Source organism: Lithobates pipiens, unplaced genomic scaffold (genome assembly GCF_037356315.1).
Source record: "Lithobates pipiens isolate NorthernLeopardFrog02 unplaced genomic scaffold, aLitPip1_a1.2 Scaffold_23, whole genome shotgun sequence".
Taxonomy (NCBI): domain Eukaryota; kingdom Metazoa; phylum Chordata; class Amphibia; order Anura; family Ranidae; genus Lithobates; species Lithobates pipiens.
The window spans coordinates 79,759,135-79,779,777 of NW_027507785.1; the positions used below are offsets into that span (position 1 = coordinate 79,759,135).

Consider the following 20,643-nt stretch of genomic DNA (forward strand, 5'->3'; position numbering starts at 1 on the left):
AGAGCTGCACCATATTTAATTCAAGTAAATTAACCCTAAAGTGTTTTTTTGCTTGCACACGATTGGGCGATGGAAGTCAGCAGAGCGTCACCTCATTTACTAAGCTAAGAGAACATTCTATTGCAACATGAAAATTCTCTAATAAAGTGACATGCCTGTTTGCTTTTAGTAAATAAAGTTAGTTTACCTTCATCTGAGCTTAATGTGCAGTCAGAATCCAGAAAGTACCTTAAGGCTGGGTTCACACTGCAGCGGTGACGAGAATCGGATGTGATTCGCACCGCACTGCAGTGCAAATCACATCCGATCTCTGTGCGATGCGAGTTCAGCCATACAGATAGTATGGCTGAATTCGCATCGCACCCGCCCCAAACTCGCACAGGACCCTTTTTTTGGTCCGCAGCAGAATCGGATCGCATTGGGTGTTCACACCAATGATCCCATTCCTGTCCGAGTTTGTAGATCGCACTACGATATGCAAACTGATCTGGGGGTGTCATTAACGTTTCATTGACACTCCCAGCCGTTCGCATAGGGCAGTGTGAACTGCCGCTTCGTGGCGTTCCCGCATCGCTGCAATGTGAACCCAGCCTAAAGCAGTGTTTCTCACCTCCAGTCCTCAAGGCGCCCCAACGGGTCACGTTTTCAGGCTTTCCATTATTTTCACAGGTGATTTGATCAGTTTCACTGACTTAGTAATTACCACAGCTGTTTCAACTGAGGGAAATCTTGAAAACATGACCTGTTGGGGCGCCTTGAAGACTGGAGTTGAGAAACACTGCCTTAAAGTGTCAGTGGGGGTGTACTTCCTAAATCCGGTGCTCTGTTAGGTTGTCTCTGCTTTCTATATGACCAATCACATTCAAACCTCCAAGGTAGGCCAGAATCTGATTGGTGTAGACCAGAGGTCTCCTAACTATGGCCTACGGGACACATCTAGGCTGCTGCAAGATTTTATCATTCCCTCAGATAGAGACAGTGATATAGCTTCAATGTGTACAGATTGAGTACTAAGGTCAATAGAATCTGCCTATGGTTAATGCTTTAACCCTCCCCCCTTCAACCCACACTTGGATCCTGTAAGGGGGACCCTGATGTAATGTGGACAGAAACTCGAGTATAAAGGGGGACTCTGATGTAAATGCGCACTCTGATGGGGACCTTGATGTAAAGGGGGGCCTTATTGGGGATTCTAATGTAAAAGTAGCTCTGATGGGAAGCCTGATGTAAGTGCAGACTCTGACGGGGACTCTGACAAATAGGGGGCTCTAATGTAGACCCTAATATAAAGCAGAACCCTGATACAGACTCCGATGTATGGGGGGGGGGGGACTCTATTGGGGATTCTGATGTAAAGGCAACTCTCATGTTAAGGCAACTCTGATCGGGACACTGATGAAAAAGGCCACCCTGATGGACACCATGATGTAAAAGGCCATCCTGATGGAGACCATGATGTAAAAGGATATCCTGATGGGGTCCCTTATGTAAAAGGCCACTCTGATGGGGACCCTGATGTAAAAGGAAACTCTGATGGGGACCTTGATGTAAAAGGAAACTCTGATGGGGACCCTGGTGTAAAAGGAAACTCTGATGGGCGCCCTCATGTAAAAGGGAATCTGATGGGGACCCTGATGTAAAAGGGACCTTGATGTACAAGAGTATCTGATGGGGACCCTGATGTAAAAGGAAACTCTGATGGAGACCCTAATGTAAAAGGCAACTCTGATGGGGACCTCAATGTGCAAGGCAACTCTGATGGGGACCTCAATGTGCAAGGCAACTCTGATGGGGGTCCTCATGTAAAAGGGAATCTGATGGGGACCCTGATGTAAAAGGAGCCCTGATGTGCAAGGGAATCTGATGTGGACCCTAATGTAAAAGGCAACTGTGATGGGGACCCTGATGTAAAAGGCAACTCTGATGGGGACCTCAATGTGCAAGGCAACTCTGATGGGGACCCTAATGTAAAAGGGAACTCTGATGTGGACCCTGATGCAAAAGGCAACTCTGATGGGGACCCTCAAGTAAAAAGCAACTCTGATGGGGGCCCTCATGTAAAAGGGAATCTGATGGGGACCCTGATGTAAAAGGGACCCTGATGTACAAGGGAATCTGATGTGGACCCTAATGTAAAAGGCAACTGTGATGGGGACCCTGATGTAAAAGGAAACTCTGATACGGATCCTGATGTAAAAGGGAATGTGGTGGGGCCCTGATGTAAGTGTAACTCTAATCAGATTTTTTTTCAGCCTGCAAATATTTGTGAAATATACGATGTGACCCATGTACTTAAAAGTTTGGAGTCCTCTGGTGTAGACCATCAATTATGTTTTGCAAAGGGCATCACAAGCTCATTTCTATTCCACCTACATGTGTAATAACACAAACTGCCTACAGAGGAAAAGGCAGTTCCATAATTGTGTAAAAATTGCAATGCGTTGAAAATGTCACTTACATTTCTTTTGATGTGCGTATTTCCATATATACCCCAATGTGTTTTAAAAGCATTGCTACGACATCAGAAGCATCAAACGTTAACTAGAGACTAAAAGAATATTCATATTTTCCTAACTTTCTCAAGTAAGACATCCCCTGTCACACTTTCATCACTTTAACCTCAAACACATTACAAGCTGACAAAATGAACAGGTCTTCAGTGCTTCATGCGCAAAAGACGTTTTTCCATGCAATTACCATCTACTACAAGGGCGAATCAAAATGAATTGGTTTGGCCAACTGCTATAAATAATATTAATATTTTTTACATATTATTATATTAAAATATGCAAAAAAACAAACAAAACATTTTTCATGAATAAATATAAAATGCAATTAAAGGAATGTAAATCAGTAAAAAAGATGTCCTAAATGCCGCACACCAGCATGCCTGACAGTCACTTAAGAAAAAGCAGCCTCAGCCCAGCTCCATCCAAGCTATGCCCCCTGACATGCCTCACCCCACACATGGGGCTTAGTCATGGTCCATGAATTCATGACTAAGCCCAGTGGGTGGGGCGAAACGTGTCAGTGTCGTGGCCTGGATGAAGCTGGACTGAGGCTGCTTTTACTCAAGTGACCGCCAGACATGCTGTTGGGTGGCATTAGAGACATCTTTTTTTTGCTGGATTTATTGCACTGAGCCAGGGCGGCTCTCCCCAACCGGCACGCACAGTGTGAGCCACCGAATTGGGATGAAGGAGCCTAGAGCGGGACCTCTAGTTTGCTGAAGCAAATGTAAATCATTGTTGTTAATAAGTACTTATAGTTATACTGATGAATATATGAGACTTGAAAAAGGAAAACCTATGGAGGAACGATGGATGGAGATTGGTTTCAAATGAGACACAGTTGGGTTGTATGTACTGTATATGTACCCTTATTAAGATCTACAGCTCTAGGCAACTCAATCTTAAAGCGGGAGTCCACCGCGTTTTTTTTTTTTTACAAATACTGCAGCTGCTGACTTTTAAAATAGTGACACTTACCTGTCCAGCGCGCCCGCGATGTCGGCACCCGAAGCCGATCGCTAGGTCGTCTGTCGGGTCCTGCCGCCGCCATCTTGGGTATGGGAATCAGGAAATGGAGCCTTTCGGCTTCATTTCCCGGTTCCCTACTGCGCATGCGCGAGCCGCGCGGCGCAATCCGGACGGTCCCCGCTGCCTCTGGGAACTGTGTGTTTCCCAGCAGGCAGCGGGGCACTTGCGCAAAGGGGCGGGCAGTTGCGCAAAGGGGCGGGCAGTTGCGGAAAGGGGCGTAATCTACGCCCCTTTCCGCAGACAGCTATCCCGGAAGTGGGTGCAGTTACCTGGATTATCCATGTAACTGCACCCCCCTCCCCCCTGAAAGGTGCCAATTGTGGCGCCGGAGGGGGGGGGGATTCCGATGAGCGGAGGTCCATTTTAGGGTGGACCTCCGCTTTAAAGCTGGCAATAGATGGATCAGAATTCGACATCTATGGCCTCTCTGACTACATCTAAGATCAGTTTTTCTAGAACTGGAATGTTGGAATATTTTCCTCTGGTTATGCTCTGCAGCCAATTGACTGCAGCACTGATCAGTGTATTCAGACAGAAGAGGAGTCCTCGCTGTCAGCATACAATAGAGCAGAGTGGAAGATCCCTCCATCTACCTTGAACGTGTGGATGGGGGAATCTGCGTGTTTTTACTTCAATTAGCTGGCGGGCTGATAAAAAAAAAAAAAGAAAAGATCCATCTATGAATTGACAAATCATGCTGGGACATCTATTTCTCTAACTGCTGAAAGACAACACATTATTACCTGTCACATTCCTGGCTAGTACAAACTATAAAATAGGTATAGGTCAGTGTCACCTAGATAGTTTAGTCATAACTGAAATGCTACAGGATATTACTATATTAGCATTTGCTACATAACCCTAACATCAAACACACAAAGAGATATAGGGTAGATTTACTAAAACTGGTGCACCCAAAATCTGGTAGCAGCTATGCTAAGTTGTACCAGATCTTGCACTCTTTAGTTTTAGTAAATAACCACCAAGCAGCCTTAGCTATATTCACATGCATATTTACTTTTCTCAACATCCAGATAGAAAATTACATAACCTTTCGCAGCCAACCACACTTGATTATGCTCACCGTTTCTGAAACTTACAATCTGTTTTGATGCTATTCGCTGTTCCATTTTACAATTTAGCACTGCTCTCTGTACTGAGAAGTTTAAGTCTGGCCTTAAAAGGTCCACTTTAAAAGAATTCAGCCATTGCTGAATTGCACCAAAAAATGCTGGTTACTCTTTATTGTCTCTTTTTTTTCTAGTTGAAACTAGTAAGACTATTAAGCTAATAGTAAACATGGCGTCCAGGTAGGTAGCAATTTCAGAAGGAGAACTCAACGATGGCAGCCTACCTTTTTTCAGAACAGGTTTTCCCTTAACCACTTCAATACCAGGCACTTATACACCTTCCTGCCCAGACGAATTTTGAGCTTTCAGCTCTGTCGCACTTTGAATGACAATTGCGCGGTCATGCTACACCGTACCCAAGCTAAATGTTTATCATTTTATTCCCACAAATAGAGCTTTCTTTTGGTGGTATTTGATCACCTCTGGGGTTTTTATTTTCTGCTAAACAAATAAAAAAAGAATGGCTACCTGCAACAGTAAGTTCATGACCGAGAACCTTCATGGATCACCAGGTATTACTTTTAATGAAAGCTACACATATAAAAATACTGAAAATTACTTTTAAAATTACTTTAACATATCAAAGCTTCCATATGATTTTAGTGATTGGGTTTACATATAATTCAATGATGAACAACTGATCAGAATATCGTTCAACCCTTTATTGCCCTCACAGCAGGCATGAAGAATAAAGTATGCAACAATCATCTGGGAACATTTGTAGCTAAGAAGAAACAGACACCACCAGGGCAGGATCATCAAATAATCATTTATAGAATCAAATGGAAAGCAATCTCAGGTTTTTTAACACGGGGGGGGGGGGGGGATTTACTAAAACTGGAGAGTGCAAAATCTGGTGCAGCTCAGCATAGAAACCAATCAGCTTCCAGGTTTTATTGTCAAAGCTTAATTGAACAAGCTTAAGTTAAAAGCTGATTGGCTACCATGTTTAACTCTTTAACAGTAGGTCAACCCTTAACTCTTCTTCTGAATAATTAGAAAAACAGACACTGCGGAAGGATCTGCACACATAGCATAGTATAGTATATAAAAGTAGACCAGATTATTGAATGAGCTGAGGGATAGTGTGTCTTGTACAGTACCCAACAGTAACCAATCAGCAAGTGTTTTTCATTATTTTCACAGCTCTAAAAAGTACGCAAATTGATTGGCTGCTCAGTTCACAATTTTTAAAAAGTAAGCATCAGGAAGCTTTTCCACCAATAGTCAGGTTGGTAAATTATAGCAAAGATGCTAATTAGATTGTGAGAAAATTAGATTATAAGCTATTCTTGATTATGAGCCATTTTTATTTAATTTAATAGATGTACCGTATAATAGGTAACTGTTAAAGCTAAAGTTTAGGTTTAAATACTTTTGCAGAGTTGCATTGTTCCAGCTTGGATGAAGGTAAAGAAATACAGCCAAAGCTCGTTTGGCTGTACTTCTCCTGTAGATCATAGGAGAGCAGTTCGTTCTGCACACCTGTGACCTGTTTTCAGCAGACAGCGGGCTGAAATATGCTGTCAACTGACGTCACAAATCACGGGTCGGGATCTGCCCACATGTCTGGACCGACACCCGGCACTGCCTCTCAGCAGGCCGCTGAGAGCCTAGACCAGCTGCTCCAGCCCCACACTCCAGTGAGCGTGGGGGGAGCACAGCAAACAGTCGTGACTGACAGCCACCGCTCTGAAAACGGAGCGATCGGCGCTGTTTGATCGCTCGGTTCTCAGCCTTAGAGCCGGAGGGGGGGGTGGGGGGGGGTGGGACACCGATGCAACATTCAGCTAGGTATGTAGGATTCTAAAGTAAATTAATATTCCCATAATCCTCTTTGAGTATGTTGACATCATACCTGGCCAATCCCTTTGGAAGCTGGCACCACTACTGCAATGATGGCCGCTAGCTTCCGGGTCCCATGCCAAAAGACTGTTGTGCTGCTTAATGAACACAGGAGGTCACTTGCTTGGCAAAGGCACCATTCAGTGAACACTTTGTATTTTCTTAATGAATGCACAGTGTTCTCCGATTGGCCAAGGCGGAAAGGTGAGGTGGTGATATTATGATCCTCATCCAAGAGAACAAACCCCTGTGGTATTTGTTCAGAAGGGAAGCCACCACAGCACCTCTGGGCTTTGAAGAAGAAAGAATATCCCTTGAAACGCGTTGGCCTTATCAGACTTACACGGCTCCTTTCTGTGACTGGAGGTTTGTGCAGTGGTTTTGGCGTTTCTGTTCCTGTATTTTATTGGTGATGATGTATATATATATATATATATATATATATATATATATATATATATATATATATATATACATTAATTTGTGAGTATAACACTTGCTCTATTTTACTAATAAATGGTATATGAAGGTAACGCGCTAGGTTGGTACACCCTCTTTTTTTTTTGTTCATTGTTTAGTGTATCTGGATTGTAGGTGAGCAGGAAGTGGCTACAACAAGGTAGCAATACATCAGCAGCACTGAGATTCATAAATAAATATAAAAAAAAAAAAAAAATATATGTTTTTTTATTAAATAATTGCTATAAAATGATAATGTTTTTGATATACAGTGCTTTAGCAAGCTAAATGTCATTCAGTTAGGATTCCCATCAACTGCAACCACCAAAAGCTGATTCTGATTGGTTGCTAGGGCCAACAATATAATTCTTGTAAGTAAACAAGGTTGTCCTGGTTCAATGGATGCTATGTACCATATGATTCCCAATAAAACAGCAATGGAATGAGATGAAATGACCGCCCCTGTGATTTAATCCTTGGGTACATCTTTCAGCCACAAGTGAACTCCATGGTTGTCTATCTGCAAGGGGTCTGCTTGGGCTTCCTTTAATGTCAAAGAATCAAAGGAAGCGCCGCAAAGGCTGGGGATGCGCCAATCCCAGGCTGGGGCCTTTGATGTATTGTTAAGTCGTGTACTGAGGCCTGCCAGTTTCCATTAGCACACAGGCACCTTCACCGGCTCTGAGGTTCTGCCAGAGAAGCTTTTCTGGAGAGCCAGACGTGGAGATGTAGGACCACCAAGTTATGGCCACCAAAGAGTCAATGTAATCTATGCTTTGCAAAACAAGCTTCTTTTATTATCAATACACAATCATTTCTCAATGTATATAGGGGTGGATATACTAAAGGCAAACAGACTGTGCACTTTGCAAGTGCAGCTGCTCCACAGCTTAGTAAATGAGATGAAGCTTCACTTTGCAAAGAATAGCCAATCCCATGCAAGGGAATGAAAAAAACATGATGGGAAGATGCATAAATGGTCAGCAGAGCTTCCCTTCATTTTCTAAGCTATGGAGCAAGTGCACTTTCAAAGTACACAGCCTTTAGTAAATCCACCCCAATGTGTCTTCAAAATTCAGAATTACCATTAGCCTCAGTTCACACTATTTATTCACGAAAGGCAAATAGACTGTGCACTTCCCAAAGTGCAGTTGCCCCAGAGCTTAGTAAATGAGCAGAAGCTCTGCCGACTTCAATCATCCAATCATGTGCAAACAAAAATGCTTGTTTTTAATTTTCCTTGCGTGTGATTGGGTATTTTTTGCAACGTGAAGCTTTACCTCATTTACTAAGCTCTGAAGTAACTACACTTGCAGAATACAACTGCACTACAAAGTGCATAGTCTATTATCCTTTAGCAAACCAACCCCTAAGAATCGCATGGCAACGCTCTGTGCAATTCACATGCAATTCAGTGTGATGTGATTAAAGCCTATTGGACTCAATGGACTCAAATCGCACTGCTTAGCACCAAAAGTAGTCCACGCACTACTTTTGGAAACAAACTGCAACCTGAACTTTTTTACTATGTGAGCCGGTGCAAGCAAACACACTGCGTTTGCGACCTGCGTTTAGGTTGGTGCTAACCTAACACTGACACCCCCTGCAGATAGCAACTGAAGTGCGTTTTGGACATGGTGCTGGAAACACACACAGGACTGTATTCTAGTGCGCACCTAAGCACAGGAGGCATGTGCTTTTAGGTACCAAAGGCAAAGAGGAGGCTTTTAATCATCATAGAATATACTCTGTTATACTTTTAACAACTGCATTCACACAAAACAGTGATTGCGTGTGATTTTACTAAAGATAAAAAAACATCCTTTATTGCATAATAACACTTATTATATATATATCCCTGTACTTATAATTAATATTGCTGTTTATATGAAATCAAGGGTCCAATATAATTGAATAATGCCTTTATAGATACAGAGGCTTTGGGAAAATGTGGGTATGTTTTACGTGTAAAAAAAAAAAAAAATTGGTTTTCTTTTTTTGAAAAATCTGGCTTGTAGTGAATACATAATGTAATCACTGTTTTCTTGGTCTAAATACAAGCTGGGATGTAGTGATTATTAACCATTTCAGCTCCAGCAGGTTTACCCCCCCCCCCCCCCCAAACCTCCTGACCAGGCCATTTTTGAAATATGGCACTGCGTTACTGTACACAAATACAATCAATGTCATTTTTTTCCCCACAAATAGAGCTTTCTTTTTGGTGGTATTTGATCATCTCTGCGGATTTTTATTTTTTTTGCGCTATAAACAAAAAAAGACTTGACAATTTTGTAAAACAAAAAATATATATATTTTTAACTTTCTGCTATAAAACATATCCAATAAAAAAAATCTAATTTATTTATCAATTTAGGCCAATATGTATTCTGCTACGCTTTTGGTAAAAAAAATGTAAAAAAAAAATTCCAATAAGCGTGTATCGATTGGTTTGTGCAAAAGTTATAGCGTCTGCAAACTATGGGATATATTTATTTATTTGCAGCAGAAAGTCAGGACACCTAACTGACACTTTTGATGCTTTTTTGGGGACCAGTGACACTAATACAGTGACCAGTGCTAACAATGTGCACTGTCACTGTACTAATGACACTGGCAGGGAAGGGGTTAACATCAGGGGCACTCAAAGTGTTAAATGTGTGCCTGAATTATTTTCAAAATTGTCGCTCTTTCTTTGTTTACCTCTCTGGCAGTATGATTATGTCGGATTTTAGGTGCTGAAAGCGGTACAATCATTTTGCATGGAAATTTGGCGTTTTATATTGTAGATCTGTAATTCTTATGAATAACTCACTTAAATCTGTCCAAACCAGAGTCTAGCAGACATCCCGGGTATGATAAAATTTGAAAAACAAAATCATAAATTAAAATATAATAAATAACTATAAAAAATGATACCAAATAATAATATAATAATAATAAAAATTATTCAATAATGTAATCAAATCAAAAACACTGAAATGTGCTCAGTTGCAGAATTGTCGCTGTCATTACTTTTCAGTATTTGATGATGGATTTCCCCACAAATCGCTATCCCTCAATTCTGCAAGTGATTCTAATTTATTATCGCTGTTTTCTAGCTGGTCTAAAACCAATTTTGATGTAAAGGGACAGTTTTGGTTGCTATGGGCAATCTCCAGTTTCCAGGCAGAAAGAACAGTTTTTATAATACAAAACTGCATGCAGGACACTGGGCAGAACACTAGGGACAAACGGAATGTGAAATAATTACATATCGTAATGTAATCTGTAAGATTACATTATACTGCATGTAATGTGTGTGTTTTACCTTTTGAATTTGGCGCTGTTCTCCGCCCCCGAGCGTCGCAACGCTCGCAGGGAACGGAGCCTGGCTCTGTGATAGATAGAGGGGAGGACGAGCCGCTCGCACTGCGGGGAGACACCGCTGGATCCAGGAGACGAGGTAAGCATACTCATCCTGGATCCTGCGATGGGATCCCGAGTCTGCCTTGGGGTTACCGCTAATGGTACTGAATTTTCACTCCGAGCCAGACTTGGGAATACCGATGGGGGGTTAATGTACACGGGACTTTTTTACAACCTAGATAAAAACCCACATTTAAATGTCGGTTTTGCCGCATTTACATGCAGCGTTTAGCGCCGGTGTTAGCGTTTGAAAAAAAAATTTCAGAATAGTCAAAAACAAAAAAATGGCTGTAAATGAAACGTGGCTAAATGCGAGTTACCACATTTAGAAGCATTTGGCGCTTGATATGCCTCTAAACTCAGCATCTGAACTTATTTTTTTGCTTTCCAAAAAAGGCCTCTAAACTCAAATGCCTGGAAAGGACTGTAAACGACCCTGTGTACATGTACTGATAACATAACATAGAGGAGAGTTCAGGGGCAGTTGAAAAAAATGCCCAACTGCTCCTAAGGCTTCATGTACACGGGACGTTTCTCAACCTCTCCTGAACGCTGAAACATCACAGCTAGTAATCCACATAATAAAACGTGTGTTTAGCAGCATTTAGCCGCGTTTGCGTTCAGAAACGTTTACTAAAGATAACCTCAGGAGACCCTCCCAAATGATTAGAAAGCACTAAAAACAAGTATTTATGAACTATTTCAGCCATTCTGTGAAAGAACAGTGTGAATAGCAGTTGAGAAAGCAATGTGTTTGTAGCTGTTATTTTCTGGTTGGTTTGTTAATATGGATCCCATGATGATCACGTGTGAGGAAATGCTCCTGATGTTGCTTTTGCTCAGGCTCCAAAAACGTAGAAAATTGCGAGAGAGGACCAGAGTTCGTTGATGGCTCAACGCATGTCCACAAGATACTTCTCTAATATGTATGTTCAGCTGCATAATTACCCAGAGAATTTTTTTTTTCATTTTTCACGCATGTCAATCGCCACCTTTGACGTTCTTGGAAAAGGTTAGACCCCGTCTATTTCACATGGACACCAACATGAGGAAACGCGTGCCACCAGAGGAACGTCTGTTGGTGACGCTCAACTTCAGCGTCAAGTAATGCAAGCTGTGTATTGTACAGCATAATTGGCTGATGAGGGGAATATCACATGGTATATCAAGCTCGCAGGCAGTGATAATTGAGTTTTTTGGTGTGTTTTTAGCATTTTCCAGGCTCAAAAGTAATAAATAAAATGTTTCCCTTTAAAAAAAACGAGTTTCCCTTTAAAAAATACTAGATGAAAACGCACATAAACGCGGGTAGCCGCTTTGAAATGCCTCTAAACTCAGCTTCTGAAAGCATTTTTTGGGGTTCCAAAAAAGCCTCTAAACGCAAATGCCTAGAAACAACTATAAGCGGCCCCGTGTACATGTACTGATAAGATAACATAGAGGAGGGTTCAGGGGCAGCTGAAAAAAAATGCCCAACTGCTCCTAACAGCCCGTTCACACCTGAACGTTTTGTAGCCCTACGCCTGAAGCTACAAAACGCTGGAGGGGAAAAAATCCATTATTCTCAATGGAGATGGTTCACATCTCCACTCCATGTCGCCTGAAGCCCTACGCCTGAAGCTCAAACAAGTTCCGGACCCTTTTTTGTCGCGCGAATTGGGCTGATTTGGGCGTTTTCATTCCCATAGAAACTAATGGAAACGCTCGATTCGAGCGTTTAGCGCGACAACGAGCATTTCTACAGGCGTTTTGACGCTGTATCTGCTCAAGAAAAAATAAGCAGATGAAAAATATTTTTCCTATTGGCTGAAAAAAAACCGCCGAAGTTAAAAAACGCTCGTTGTCGCGCGTTGTAGTGTGACAAAACGCTCGTTGTCGCGCGACAAAACGCCGGTAAAAACGTTCAAACACGCTACGCTCAGGTGTGAATGCAGCCTTAATGGCCGTTTACCAGCAGAAGCATACATGAGGCCTTATTAGAGGAGCTGGGCAAACAGCCAGTGTCCATGAGGTCGTCATGTGTGACAAAGTATATTTTATGGTGAATAAATTGTAACAATACACTTACTCACAAAAAAAAAAAAAAAAAATGTCAGTTTTCCTAGAAGGTTACAAAGTGGTGGCTTTCCCTTCAATAATTATTAGCTACACTGTTTTCTGGCACAAGCCATAGATATCTTAGCCCTTGTACACACAGTCGGACATTCCAACGGAAAATGTCCAATCGGACCGTGTTGTCATCGGACTGTTTCCATCGGAATGTCCGATCAACAATGTTTGAGAGCTAGATATAAAATTTTCCGACAACATGATCCTATAGGACTTTGTCCGATCGTTTGTAGAGAATTCCGATCAGACAAAGTGCCACGCATGCTCAGATCAAATTACGAGACCAAAGCTATTGGCTACCAGCCTGAACGTAGTCCCGTCGTAACGTACTAACGTCATCACGTTCCGAACGATCGGATTTTCTGACAACTTTGTCCTACTGTGTGTATGCAACACCAGTTTCGGACAAAATCCGTCGGATTTTGTTGTCAGAATGTCCGACCGTGTGTACAAGGGCTTAGACTGTCTTGACACATTCGAGTTGGTTATCTAAAGCAGATGAGCAGATTCACTTTGCAATGTGAATTTTCCCTTAGCTTCACCTCATTAGCTAATTCAAGGGAAACTTCACATGACAAAGTGAAAATTCACTACTAGGGACTTTCTATGTTGTTAGTAAATCAACCTCTGTATCTCCATATTCTAAGTCATGTCAGGACCGGGAAAACAGAGACGTTCTATATAAAATAATTATTCCTATGGGGGGGGGGGCATGTTTTACATACAGGCATACCCCACTTTTAAGTACACAATGGGGTTTATTTACTAAAGCTGGAAAGTGCAAAATCAGGCTCCTTTCTGCATAGAAACCAATGAGCTTCTAACCTCAGCTTGTTCAATTAAGCGTTGGTAATAAAACCTGGAAGCTCATTGGTTTCTATGCAGAAGTGAGTCTGATTTTGCACTTTCCAACTTCAGTAAATAAACCCCATTGGGTACTTAAAAGTGGGGTATGCCTGTAGTTACATTGGTCTAGCTTGGGCCAATGTAGATATGTACATGCCCTACCTGACTGATGCCCCTGCAAGCTGGAAATCACTGCAGACAAGTAGACACCACTACTCCAGTGATCTCCATTCTCTCCCCGTCCCGAGTGGCCCGCCAGATGCATTATGGACACAAAAAGGCAAGGCAGCCACTCCACATGGGAACCATTCACAGGATGCTTTGCATTTTCTGAATGAATGCAAAGTGTTCTCTGATTGGATGAGGTGAAGAGGTGAGAAGTGATGCTCTCCAGCTCATCCAATCAGAGAATTATTGTATTATGTATTTTTTATTAGAGGTATTTATATATCACCAACAATTTACGCAGCACTGTACATATTGTATATTCACATCAGTGCCTTCACATAGGAGCTTACACTCTATTGGTCCCTAACTACCATATACGAGAATTCTTCAAAAAGTTTACGCACTTTAACTCTATTAACCTCCCTGGCGGTATGATTATGTCAGATTTTTGATGCTCAAAGCGGTACAATTGTTTTGCATAGAAATTTGGCGTTTTATATGGTAGGCTTGTAATTCTTAGTAATAACTCGCTTAAATCTGTCCAAACAAGAGTCTAGTAGACATCCCGGGTATGATAAAGTTTGAAACACAAAATCATAAATTATAATATAATAAATAACTATAAAACAAAATATCAAAAATAATAATATATTAATAACAAAATGTATTCAATAATGTAATCAACTCAAAAACAATGAAATTTGCTCAGTTGCAGAATTGTCGCTCTTGTCATTTTCAGTGTCTGATGACGGATCTCCCTACAAATCACTATCGCTCAATTCTGCAAGTGATTCTAATTTATTATCGCTGTTTTATAGCTGGTCTAAAACCGCTTTTGATGTAAAGGGACACTTTTTGGTTGCCATGGACAATCTCCAGTTTCCAGGCAGAAAGAACACTATATATAATATAAGGCTGCATGCAGGGCACTGGACAAAGCATTAGGGGCAAAAGGGATGTGAAATTATTTGATACAGTAATATAATCGGTAAGATTACAGTGTACTGTATGTGTTCTGTTTTTTGCACTTTCCACACCGGGCTCCGTCCTCATGCGTCATATCGGTCGCAGGGAACGGAGCCCGGCATACAGTACATCAGGCGGAAGACACAGCGGGGACACATCGCAGGATCCTGGGGACAAGGTAAGTAACTTTCCCTGGATCCTGCGATGCGATCCCAAGTGTGGCTCGGGGTTACCGCTCTTGGTATGGAAAATTGACCCCGAGCCACACTCAGGAATACCGCTAAGAAGGTTAAATATAAAAAAGTGTGGAAACTTTTTGAAGACCCCTCGTACATTCAAACACATATTAGAGCCAATTTAGGCAGAAGCCAATTAACCTAGCAGCATGTCTATGATGGAGTGAGGGAAACCAAAGTACATGGGAGAACATGGGACAGCACAGTGGCTTAGTGGTTAGTACTTCTGTCTTGCAGCATTAGAGTCCCTGGATCAAGTTCTGGTCCTGGACACTATCTGCATGGAGTTTGTATGTTCTCCCTGTGCTTTTTTGGGTTTCCTCTGACATGCTGGTAGGTTCATTAGAACCTGTTAAAATGTAATATTAATAATATACACATATGGGTTGATTTACTAAAGGCAAATAGACTGTTCTATTTGCAAGGGATGTTGCACTTTGCAAAGAAATCTGCTCCAAAGCTTAGTAAATGCAGTGAAGTTTCACTTTGCAAAGAATATCCAATGACGTGCAAGAAAAAAACCCCCCAAAAAACAGCATTTTACCCACACATGATTGGATCATGCAAGTCAACAGAGCTTCACCTCATTTACTAAGCTCTGGGACAAATTCCCTTGCAAAGTGCAAATTCCTATGCAAAGTGAAGAGCTGGTTTGCCTTTAGAAAAATAAACCCATAGGGAGATTGGGACCCTAGCTTGTAAGCTCCTTCAGGGCAATGTATGACGTGAGTGCACAATACAATCATACCCCACTTTTAAGTACACAATAGGGTTTATTTACTAAAGCTGGAAAGTGCAATATCAGGCTCACTTCTGCATAGAAGCCAATGAGCTTCCAGGTTTAATTTCCAAAGCTTAATTGAACGAGATGGGGTTAGAAGCTCAGTGGGTTCTATGCCTGATTTTGCACTTTCCAGCTTTAGTATATAAACACCATTGTGTACTTAAAAGTGGGGTGTGCCTGTATGTAAGGTGCAAAATAAATCCCCATAGTGAATGAACATGCATCCCCCATGCAGGTAGTGCTCTGGTTGGGATACAGACTGAGGTCCCCAGAACTACAAGGCAAAAGTGCCATTAGACCTGTGACATTCCAATCTGGTGGCACCGTAATAGCTTCTGCAGCAATGCAGGTAACTGGATGAAATGCATTTGTTTCATCTACAGTAAAATGGCAATATGCTACCCACCATTCTGGGGCCAGATCATAGTGAGCCCCCTTTACTGCTGAGCCCTAGAGCAGTCATGTAGTCTATAATGACTACAGTTATGCTCTTGGTGCTGGTCACTAGAACCCCCAGACAGGCCACCTAAATGCCCTGCTGATTCCATACCCCTAATGCAGGTCAGGCAGCTATCTTGGGCACACTCCACTGAGCCAGTGAACCTACCAGAATGTTGTTGGCGTGTGAGAGGACAAGCACAAGGAGTACATACAAACTCCATGCAGATAGTGGCCAGGCTGGGATTCAATACAAGAACCCCACTGCTGCATGGCAGAAGTTTTAACCACTAAGCCACAGTGCTGGGATTTTAAAGTGACACTAAACTCTGGATTTTTTTTTTAAAAGTATGATATTTAAACTCATAAAAGTCCCTTTTATTGCTCTCAATCACCTCCAAATCCCCCACCCCCTTTTTTTTTGTTGCTGCTGTGATTTGACTTCCTGTTAGAGGGTGGCTACATTTGCTCTCTGTGGACACACTGTATGTAGGACGTAGCCACCCTCTCTTGATCACTGCCGAGATGGCAGGGGTCTCCAACCTTTTTAGACAAAGCACCACCCTAATGTCCTTCAGGCTTCAGGGAGTAGAAATTGTGCTGGTGTTAGAGATGGTAAACACTACCCCATCTTTGGTATTGGGGGAGTAATAGAAGCCCCACTGTTAGTGTCAATGGCAGGAATAGTGCCCCTGAGGGCCAGATTAAAGCATGCAAAGGGCCGTATCTGGCCCCCCAGGACACAGTTTGGAGACCAATGAGCTATGGGATTTGTAGTAAGTAAAAAGCAGTCTACGTGACCACTAATGAGCACTGCTCATTCTACACATACAGAAACAAGGGGAAACGGAGATGGTCGAGAGCTCCCATTATAGGGGGGCAGAAAAAGACAGTAAGAAACCATTTAATTAAACACAGATTACAGGGCCATTAAAGTGACATGAAACGATTTTTTTATTCTCCAAAAATAATCCATACACATCCACAATAGTCCTGTAATCAATTTTTCATGAAATTTTTTCCTACTGTGTTTCTCTGCCTCCCTATAATGTGAGCTTCCAAATCTTTCTTTTTCCCATCACTTCCATTTGTTTGGAACAGGAAATGCACATTAGTAGCTGTCAAGTGCAATGCTCTATGCACACTACAAATCCTGTAGCCAATAGTTCAAAGCCAATAGCCAACAGCCCATAGCCACATAGGTACATAGTTACATAGCTAGTCTGGTTGAATCCATATAGTTCAACCAATAAAAGGCTAAAAAAAATGATAATTTTTACAGTCCTATGCACACAATCCCTTACCCACAGTTGATCCAGAGGAAGGCAAAAAACGCCAACAAAGCATGATCCAATTTGCTCCAGCAGGAAAAAAAATTCCTCCCTGATCCCCTGAGAGGCAATTGGATATTCTACTTTATCTATAAATGTTTAGTATCCTGTTACATTATGTGCATTAATGAAAGAATCCAGAACTTTTTTTCTACTGAGCTTTCCAAAACCAACTCTTGAGGAATTCTATTCCACATTTTCACAGCTCTTACTGTGAAGAAGCCTTTCCATATTTGGAGATTAAATCTCTTTTCCTCCAAATGTAAAGAGTGCCCCCTTGTTCTCTGTGATGACCTTAAAGGGCATAACTCAACACCAAGTTCACTATATGGAGCACTTATGTATTTGTACATGGTGATCAAACCCTCCCCCTTTCCCCTTAATTTTCTCTTCTCAAGAGAGAATAAATTCAGTTCCTTTAACCCATAGTCCATAGCTCATACCCAAAGTTCATAGCTCATAACCCATAGTCCATAGCTCATAACCCATAGTCCATAGCCCATAACCCATAACCCAAAGTTCATAGCCCCTAACCCACAGTCCATAGCCCATAACCCAACGTCCATAATCCATGGTCCTTACCCTGAAGTATATTGCCCATACTCCATAACCCATACCTCATACCCCATAGTCTATATTCCATACCCCATAACTTATAGTCTATAGTCCATACCCCATAACCTATATAGTCTATAGTCCATACCACATAACCTATAGTTCATAGCCCATAGCCCATACCCCATAGTCCACATCCTATAGTCTATAGTCCATATCCCGTAGTCTATAGTTCATCCCATAGTCCATAGCCCATAGTCCATAGCCCATCTCATGCATGAGCAAGAGAGTATGACTACATTCCTACATACTGTGGGACCATGGAGAACAAACGTAGACACCCTCTAACAGGACGTCGGATCACAGGAGCAAAAACAAATACAATTTTAAGATTTGGAGGAGTCTGAGAGCAAAAGAAAATACTTTTTTGAGTTCAGAATATATACTAGACTATAATAAACTAGAATATATACTAGATTATACTATACTAGAATATATACTAGGCTATACTATACTAGAATATATACTAGACTATACTATACTAGAATATATACTAGAATATTTTTTTTTCTTTTTAAAACCAGAGTTGAGTGTAGTGGATGTGCGTATTTTTAGGAAACGATATCGAAAAACCTCAACAACCAACCTGCAGCCTGCTCCCTGCTCTTTGCATGCCTTTGGGTTTTTTTTTCACCCAACCTTACGATATCACCCCCCCCCCAGGGAAAAAAGCCCACCATGATTTACTGACGCTGCAATCATTCCAGCATGCTGCACATAGGTGTATCGATTACCCTTGCCAGCTCTTTGACTTGAGCGCACACCGCAGCGGCGGCCTGACTGCGCGGCTCAGAGGAGGGCATTAGTCCAGATGGGGGGCTGTTTCTATGAATGGAAGAGGTTTTTTTTTTTTTTTTGCTTTTTTTTTTCTGGATGGCAGATAAACAAATGATCCTGGAGCAAAAGCTGACAGTAAGCCATCCCTCCCCTGTGTGCCGGCTGCGGCCTGTAGGTGTCGCTGTTACATGGAGCCGGGGGTTGGTGACGCCTATGGAGGAGATGCTGGGTTATGGGAGGGCGCTGCTGTGATTCTGGAGCTCCCATTCATTGACTCTCCTAACCTGAGAGCCCCAAAGAGGGTGCAAAAAAAAAGAGGGTGTAAAATAAAAATAAATAGAAATGAATGGTTGCAATGTATTGCTAGTCCAGGTCTCAGGCCCCACTCCTGTTGCAGAACCTCTTGCCCCCATCTATGAATGTCAGTAGTGATCAGGTGACCCCCCCCCCCCCCTTCTGTAGGGTACCCACCTTCTGCTGCCTCCTGGCCATGTCGGTAGGTTGCTTGGCATTGAAGGGATAGGCGATACATCTCATTACAAAGACATAGAGCTGCAGCTTCCTCTTCCTCTCCTCTTCCTCCTTCTGCAGCCTCTCCAGCTCTTCCTTCTCCTTCTCACTGACCACGGACGGGCTGGGGCTGGACGGCCGCACACTGCTGCTCCTACTGCTGGGCTGCAGCCCCCCGGAGCTCTCACTGGTCCGGCTGGGGGAGAGCCGGGCCCCGGTGCTGGGAGCCAGCACCTCCTTGCATTCTTCTTCTACAATCTCATCCGATTCCTCCTCGCTGGAAGACGGGTCCAGCATGGTGTCCTTTCCGGGGTGTACGAGGGGGTCCTACCGGGAGACTACAATCCGACCGAACGACCGACCGAGGAAGAGGAGGAGGAGGGGGAGGAGAGCTCCGGATCAGGCAGGAGGACCTGGCGGTGGTGCAGCCAAGTGCAGACTAGGCATCGGCGGTGCTTACGTGTTTAACTCTCTCCTCCCCTGCACTGTGACTGGAGAAAGGCGAGCGGAGAGAGACAAAATAGTGCCGGGGAGGGAGGGAGGGGGAGCGGGGGGATCATTGATCAGCTGTGCATGGAATCTGCCGCGGCAGATGGTGCCTGGCCTCTTTGTCCGCCGGCCAATCAATCTTCAGAGCGCAGGAGGGGGAGGGGGGTGACCTGTCCGGGGGTCATCGGGTGATGGCAGGGGGGCTGGAGGGGAGAGGAAATGGGAGAGTAGGGGTGCAGGGGGGGCACAGAAGATAGGGAGGAGAATGAGGGGCCAATGGGGTGTCAGAGGAGGAAGAAATATGAGAGAATGGGGTGTAGGAGATGCAAGAGAATGGGGTGCAGTAAGAGAATGAGGTGTAGGAGATGTAAGAGAGTGGGGTGCATGAGATATAAGAGAATGGGGTGTAGGGGATGTAAGAGAATGGGGTGCTGTAAGAGAATGGGGTGTATGAGATGTAAGAGAATGGGGTGTAGGGGATGTAAGAGAATGGGGTGTATGAGATGTAAGAGAATGGGGTGTAGGGGATGTAAGAGAATGGGGTGTAGGATATGTCAAAGAAGGGATGCACTGGTTGTCAGAAACAGCGTGTTGGAGATACCACCAAAAGAGGTGTAGGAGATGCCAGATAAGGGGGTGTACGGGATATCAGAAAAAAAAGAGGAGGAGTTGTCAAAAAAGGGGGCGCAGGAGTTGTTAGTGATGGGGATATAGATGTCAGAGATGGAGGTGTAGGAGATGTCATAGAAAGGGCATGTAGGGGATGTCAGAGAAGGGGGTGTCAAAGAGAGAAGTGAAGGCAGGGGGTTCTCAGAGAAGAGAGGGGTGTCGGAGAAGGGGATCAGAGAAGAGAGTGAGGGCAAGGGGTTGTCACAGACCAAGGGGGTAAGGTATGTCAGAGAAGGTGGCGCAGGGGTGTCAGAGAAGAGAGGGGTGCAGGGGGTGTCAGAGAAGAGAGGGGTGCAGGGGGTGTTAGAGCAGACAGGGGTGCAGGGT

General features: G+C 43.1%; 1 protein-coding gene across 23 annotated transcripts in view; it reads right to left on the minus strand.

Moving 5' to 3' along the window:
* The window catches only part of CADPS (calcium dependent secretion activator), a 624,105-nt gene extending 604,425 nt beyond the window's left edge, over window positions 1-19,680 (minus strand). For 5 of the 23 annotated variants that reach the window (XM_077451931.1, XM_077451921.1, XM_077451916.1 and 2 more), the window contains exon 1: window positions 19,120-19,675. In XM_077451931.1, the coding sequence (XP_077308057.1) occupies window positions 19,120-19,455 (336 nt within the window). In that variant the 5' untranslated portion in view covers window positions 19,456-19,675. Of the gene's footprint in view, window positions 1-19,119 lie in introns of all 23 variants that reach the window. The other 18 variants (XM_077451927.1, XM_077451926.1, XM_077451925.1 and 15 more) reach the window with 9 other exon arrangements.
* Between the last annotated feature and the right edge of the window lie 963 nt (window positions 19,681-20,643).